The sequence below is a fragment of the Peromyscus leucopus genome, chromosome 8b, assembly GCF_004664715.2.
Source record: "Peromyscus leucopus breed LL Stock chromosome 8b, UCI_PerLeu_2.1, whole genome shotgun sequence".
Classification (NCBI taxonomy): Eukaryota; Metazoa; Chordata; class Mammalia; order Rodentia; family Cricetidae; genus Peromyscus; species Peromyscus leucopus.
This window is the reverse complement of record NC_051086.1, coordinates 94,696,052-94,702,403: the sequence shown is the minus strand read 5'-3', so window position 1 is coordinate 94,702,403 and position 6,352 is coordinate 94,696,052. Positions and strand designations below refer to the sequence as shown.

Here is a 6,352-nt window from a genome sequence, read left to right as displayed (position 1 = left end):
AATGGGCGCCTGGGGGCCTCTTGCTGATGTTGGGATGGAAGTGTGGGGACAGCACACCACCCACTCTGTGTGCCTGTCTCATACCAGTCTCCCAGGACACAACAAGCCACCAGAGAAGAGATTTCCTCTACCCTGCCACTCAGCCCTGCTACCCTCCTCACAAGGACATGGATCTCACCATGTCCATGCCAATGCTGCCATGTCCCTCTCCCCATCAACAAGCGAGACACTGGTTTAAGCCTGAGAAAGGCCATTTATTTCCAAGATATAGACTGTACTTTTAAGACAGGACTTTCAGAAGCAGGAATCTTAGTTATCGCCTAGAGAGGTGGTGTGTCATGGACACGGTGGGAGGAGCCATGCAGACGTAGGGGCTTTTATCCAACACTGTTACAACACTTTTTAAAATGAGCAAAACATCTTTAAAAATCCTTATAAATTCTTTATAATATGTTACACATTAGAGACAATATTTACAGTAAAGGGAGAGGGGGAAGAGACTTTACAGCAAATCGTTGCAGAAACCAAGGAGACCGACAGACAGGGGGGCAGGCTGGCAACCCCACCGGGCTTCCCTGGAATGAGTGAGGGCAGGGGGGGCGGGGGTTAGGACAGTGCTCCAAGGTTTATTTACAATGTGGGGGAAGGGGGGCTGGGTCCCACCCACCCTGCAAGAACAGCCCAGCTGGGACCCTCTAAATCAATGTGTTCTTCCTGACCGTTCCCTTGAAGGGAGAAGGTGAGTCTCCTGCTAAGCTGTGGAACGAGGGTGAAATGGAGGAAGGTGCCAGCCAGCTGCAGGGGGTCCTGGACACTCCAGAGACTGGGGAGCAGGCATGTCCACAGGTCAAAGAGCTTAGAGGGGTGACTTCAGAGGCTGGCAAAGGGTGTGAGGAGTGACTTGGTAGTGGCGGGGTCAGTCCTGCCTCTGGAGGGGCCTCAACCCAGTCTCGGGCTCTGACAAGCTTGGGGATGAGGCGCCCACCAAAGGTCCTGGCTTCGGGACAGGTGGGGAAATGGACGGGTTGGGGCAGAAGTTGCTACTGGAGACACCTTTGCACAGTGACTACACACACTCACACACACAAGCCCCCTCTCCCATGGACACCCAAGCCTACACATCCGCTCCCCAGACATTCATCCTCCTCTCCTTGGCTAGGAGCTAATGGGGGGTGAGAGGAGGGCAGAGGACAGACACAAAAACCCGGCTCCATCTTTCCTTCAGTATGGAGCGTGGGCGGTCCACCCACGCTCCACTGTCAGCAAGGGTCCCTAAGTGGACTCACAGAAAAGGGCCACTCAGTCCTTTATCCAAGGGACATGAATCCCAGCAGCCCCTTCCCTCTTCTGAAGACTCCCTCTTCGATTCTCCTCTGCCCATCCCACCAAACTCCAGCCCGCGGCACCAGCCCCGCTCTTCCTCCCACCCGACCACCGGACAGGGTGTCACAGACACTGGTGGAGGCGGGCGGCGGCCGAGCGGCGCGGGGGCAGGCCCTGTAGGTTCCCTAGGTCCCCCGATGGCAGCGAGGCGGCGGATGAAGCCCGTGCCTTGGTGGACTCCAGGCTGCTGAGGCCAGAGTCCTTGTTGTCACTGTGCGGTCGAGCGCCCGCGGGCTCCGGGGCGCCCCCTCCGCCCAGCTCCTTCCACTCGTTGAAGTTGAGGTCGGTCAGCGGGCTCTGCACCACCACCGTGTGGCGGCGCCAGCTGCTCCGGCGCCGCCGGGTCTCGGGCGACAGCGGGCGCCGGAGCCGCACCGCCAGCATGTCGTCGGCGGTGCCGCGGAGACGCAGCCGCAGGGCTTCCACGCGCGACGGTCGTGATCCGAGCGCCGGGGCGGCCGCCGGGGGCCGAAGCGACTCCTGGCTGCTGGACGACGCCGAGCCCGGGGGCTCGGGACCGCGGGGACCCGCCCGGGCCGTGCCTGCGCCCGGACTCTCTCCATCCGCGCGGCTGCGAGACAGGCGACGGCGCGCCAGCGTGTCGCACGGCATAAGATGGTGTGAGCTGAAGGACGGCCGGCGCGCCGGGCGCCCCCCGGGGCCCGCGCCGCCCTCCGTGTCCGTCTCCACGTGGCTCAGCTCGCTGCGCTCGTCGTCCGCCTCGTCGCCCGCGCCCGCGCGCCGCCCGCCGGTGCCCGAGCACACGCTGCGGTCCATGGTGGACAGGGTGGAGTAGCCCGAGACGATGGAGCGCGTGTCCGCCGCAGGCCGCTCGTCGGGTGCCGTCGGGGGGCTGAGGCGACCGGGGGCCTCCTCGGCTGCGGGGCCGGGCAGCTGCTCCTCGGGTGGCTCCTGCGTCCCCGCCGCCGCAGCCTTGTGTGCCTCCTGCTCGGAGTCATCATCGGTGCTGCTGCCCAGGCCCCGCGCCTCCCGCCGCTTTTTCCGTTTGCGGTTGACCGCAGAGATGAAGGAGATCGCCAGCATCTCCCGGGCGTAAGGCTCTTTCTTGGGGACCACGAACCCTGTGGCAGGAGGCAATGAGGGCAAGGAGGGACTCATCACCTGCATCACCTTGCACAGTCCTACTCCCCACATGGCATCCGATTACCATGTCCAAAACAAGCCAGTCCCCACACCAGTAGGCGAGAAGTTTGCCGCCCACTCGGTGCCTGCTGGAGCTTCACCATCAGCCAAGATCACCACCGCCTGCTCTCTGTAACTCAGTATCCTCTCTGATCTGGGAGCTGGGGAGGGTCTTCTCCAGCCACTTCCAGATACACTCTTCAGACAGTCCTTGTCAGTGTGTCTGGTTATGGGATCCCCCACTGTAAATGCTTCGAGCACACTACTCCTCAGCTGGTCTTTCCTTGGCTACAAGCATCTACCCTTCTCACTCTCCATTCACCCCACCTGAGATCCTTCCTTTCCAGGGCACCACCCTGGTCACTTCTGCCTTTTCACCCGCCAGTCTCCAAGCCTAGATCAATTCAATGGCTTCTATGTAGCTCTGGCTGACCTCACTCTGTAGACCAGGCTGGCTTTGAACTCAAGAGATCTGCATGCCTCTGCCTCTCCAGGGCTGGGATTAAAGGCGTGCGCCACCACGACCAGCTTCCAACTCTTGAGTTCCTTCTTTCTTTCCTCTTTTCCTTTTTTTCAGATTAGTTATTTGTGTGTGTGTGTGTGTGTGTGTGTGTGTGTGTGTGTGTATGTGTGTGTGTGTGTGTGTGAGCAGCTGAGTGCAGGTGCCTTAGGAGGTCACAGGCACGGAAGCCTCCTGGAGCTGGACCTGTAGGTTTTTGTTAGCCCTACAATATGGGTCTTTCCAGATTCTTTTTCTTAATTTTTTTTTTAAAAATATTTCTTTTATTTTATGTGTTTGAGTGTTTTGATTGTGTGAATGTATGTGCACCATCCATGCCTCTTGTTGTGGAGGACAGAAGAAAGCATTGGATCCCCTGGATCTGGAGTTACAGTGAGTTGTGAGCTGAAGTAGAGATCAAAACTGGGTCCCCTGGGGCATTCAGCAAGGAAAGAGGACATCTGCAGATCCCCACCCCTTGATGACCGAGAACATGCCCAAGCTTGCCTTTCCTATCTATAAAGTGAGGATGGAACAGAACTCAGAGGTCTAGTAAAGATGGCATGGAGTTGGTGTGAGTGGGTGGCTGCAAATGTGAACTCACACACTAGTGACTGAGGAACGCACTAGAGTCTTGGATGTCCAAGTCAGTCTATCCGGATACTTTCTGAAAAGCACGCTGTGTGTGTTCAAGGCTCTGTGGCTAAGCAGGGGCCTCCAGAGGAGCCGCCAGGCTAACACAGGGATTAAGGAGGCCCAGAACCTGGGGAGGTGTCATGTCGACTGCGGACAGGTGTGTCACGGGGGATAATGAGGAGGACTTCTGTCCAGGGGCTCTTATAGAGGACGTCCCTATCTGGCACTGAGCTAGCTAGGCAGAGCAGTTGCCTTCTGAGGCTACGTCAGCCCACTTCAGACTTGACTGGCTGAGGCCCTCACAACCCACCACTGGGGCCCTAAGGCTAGCCATGTTTCCTCCTTCCTGTTGCTACCCCTGGGGGTACCTTCTCCTGCCTCCAGGAGGGAGGTGGGGGACAGGGGCTGGGGTATGTACCTCAGCCCCACCTCTTCTGATACAAGCCTCCCTCTACCCACAGGGCTTTGAAATTTTGCTCTGAATTCGTCTCAGCTAGGCTTCTCATGTCTGTTCACGCATTCCCCCCACCCCCACCCCTCAGAGATCTGAATTCCACCCAGCTTCTGCTCCCACAGTGTCCCAATAACCTACCAGCTAGTGTTGTTCGCTTATTAGTACAATGCTGGAATCCAGATAAGCCCTGCTTGGATAGGAATCTAACTGCTCAGCTGTTTTAATTCTTGAAGTGTGTGTGTGTGTGTGTGTGTGTGTGTGTGTGTGTGTGCCTGCCTGTGTCTGTAAGTGTGGCCTGTGGGGCTGGAGAGATGGCTCAGAGGTTAAGAGCACTGTCTGCTCTTTCAGAGGTCCTGAGTTCAATTCCCAGCAACCACATGGAGGCTCACAACCATCTGGCGCTCTCTTCTGGCATGCAGGTAAACATGCAGACAGAACACTGCATACATGATAGATAGATAGATAGATAGATAGATAGATAGATAGATAGATAGATAGATAGATCTTAAAAAAAAATGTGTGGCCTGTGGAGACCGGAAGAGGGTGTCAGATCCTGGGACCCAGAGTTACTAGTGGTTGTGAGCTAATCAATGTGTGGGGACTGGGAACTGAACTCAGGTTCTCTGGAAGAGCAGTAAGTATTCAACCACTGAGCCGTGTCTTCAGACCCTCAGCTCCTGCTTGTATCCTCAGCATTTGGTACAACGAGGCTATGGGAGGTTCAGCTGAGATCTGTGGCATGACTCCTGATGAATATTCCTTAGATATTGGGGAATGCCAGTGTTACACACTGAGCTGAGGAGTCCTGCCTCTTCGACCCCCTGGAAGAGAACTGGTAATAGGTTTTTGTGTGTGTGTTTCTTTTTTAAATTTTATTTTTATTTAATATATATAATTAATATATGTAAGAGCATGCCTGTATGTTCACCATTGAGTGCAGTGCCCAAAGAGGGCATCATATGTCCTGGGGCCAGAATTACAGGCATGTGTGAGTTACACCCCAGCTGCCATGTGGGTTCTGGGAACTAAAGCCAGGTCCTCTGCAAGAGCAGTCAGTGCTTCTAATCTCTGAGACATCTCGCTCCAACCCCTGTGGTATTATTTCTATGTAAGCAACATTTATTTAGATTTGTTTTTATTTTTGTGTATGTCTGTGTGTGTGCGTGTGTGTGCCGTGTGCGTGTGTGCGTGTGTGCGTGTGTGTGTGTGTGTGTGTGTGTGTGTGTGTGTGTGCATATATGCATGCAGGAGCCTGGAGGCCAAAAGAGGGTGCCAGATCCCCTTGAGCTGGAGTTCTGATGACTGTGAGCCATCAAACGTGACTGCTAGGAACTGAACTCCGGTCCTCTGAAAGAGTAGTCCATGCTGGACAGCCGAGTCATCCCTCCAGCCCCGATGTACACTTTAAATAAGTATTTAAATACTAGACAAATACAGTTGTGGGTCACTCCTAGTGGGGATGAACTCTAAGAAACACGTCGTGAAGTGATTTCATCATAGTATGTACTTACATAAACCCGACAGTGTTAGCCTGCTACACACACAGGCTGTATGGAGCCACTTTCGTATTATGTGGCCCACTATTGACTAAGACGTCACTGTGAAATAGGAGACTTCTGGTTTTTTGGTTTTTTGAGATAAGGTTTCAAGGTTTCACTGTGTTCACTGTGTAACAGCCTTGGCTGTCCTGGAACTCCCTTTGTAGACAAGGCTGGCCTTAAACTCATAGAGATCCATCTGCCTCTGCCTCCTGGGTGCTGGAATTGAAGGTGTGCATCACCATTGACTTTTAATTTATATTACTGTGGTGGTTTGAATAAGAATGGCCCCATTGGTTCATGCATATTTGAATGCTGAGTCAGCAGGAAGTGGCGCTATTTGAAAGGATTAGGAGGTGTGGCCTTGTTAGAGCGAGTGTGTCATTGGGGTGGGTTTCCAAAGCCCATGCCAAGCCCTGATTTCTCTTTCTGCCTGTGGATCAGGATGTAATTCTCAGCCACTGCTCCAGTGTCTGCCTGCATGCCACCATGCTTCCTGCCATGATGATAATGAACTAAACCTCTGAAACTGTAAGCAGCCCCCAGTGAAACGCTTTCTCTTATAATAGCTGCCTTAGTCATCGTGTCTTTTCACAGCGATAGAACAGTGACTAAAACAACTATTTTATAACGAAGAGTCTATTAAATTGGATAAATAGATTACTTATTTAAAATTAAAAAAAATAATTCAGGTGTGAT

General features: G+C 53.9%; 1 protein-coding gene across 1 annotated transcript in view; it reads right to left on the bottom strand.

Moving 5' to 3' along the window:
- Nucleotides 1–233: 233 nt before the first annotated feature.
- Nucleotides 234–6,352, bottom strand: part of LOC114688092 (rho GTPase-activating protein 23-like) — a 94,375-nt gene continuing 88,256 nt past the window's right edge. The window contains 2 exon segments of the mRNA XM_037201193.1: nucleotides 234–2,456; nucleotides 2,459–2,465. Coding sequence (XP_037057088.1) covers nucleotides 1,447–2,456; nucleotides 2,459–2,465 — 1,017 coding nt within the window. The 3' untranslated portion in view covers nucleotides 234–1,446.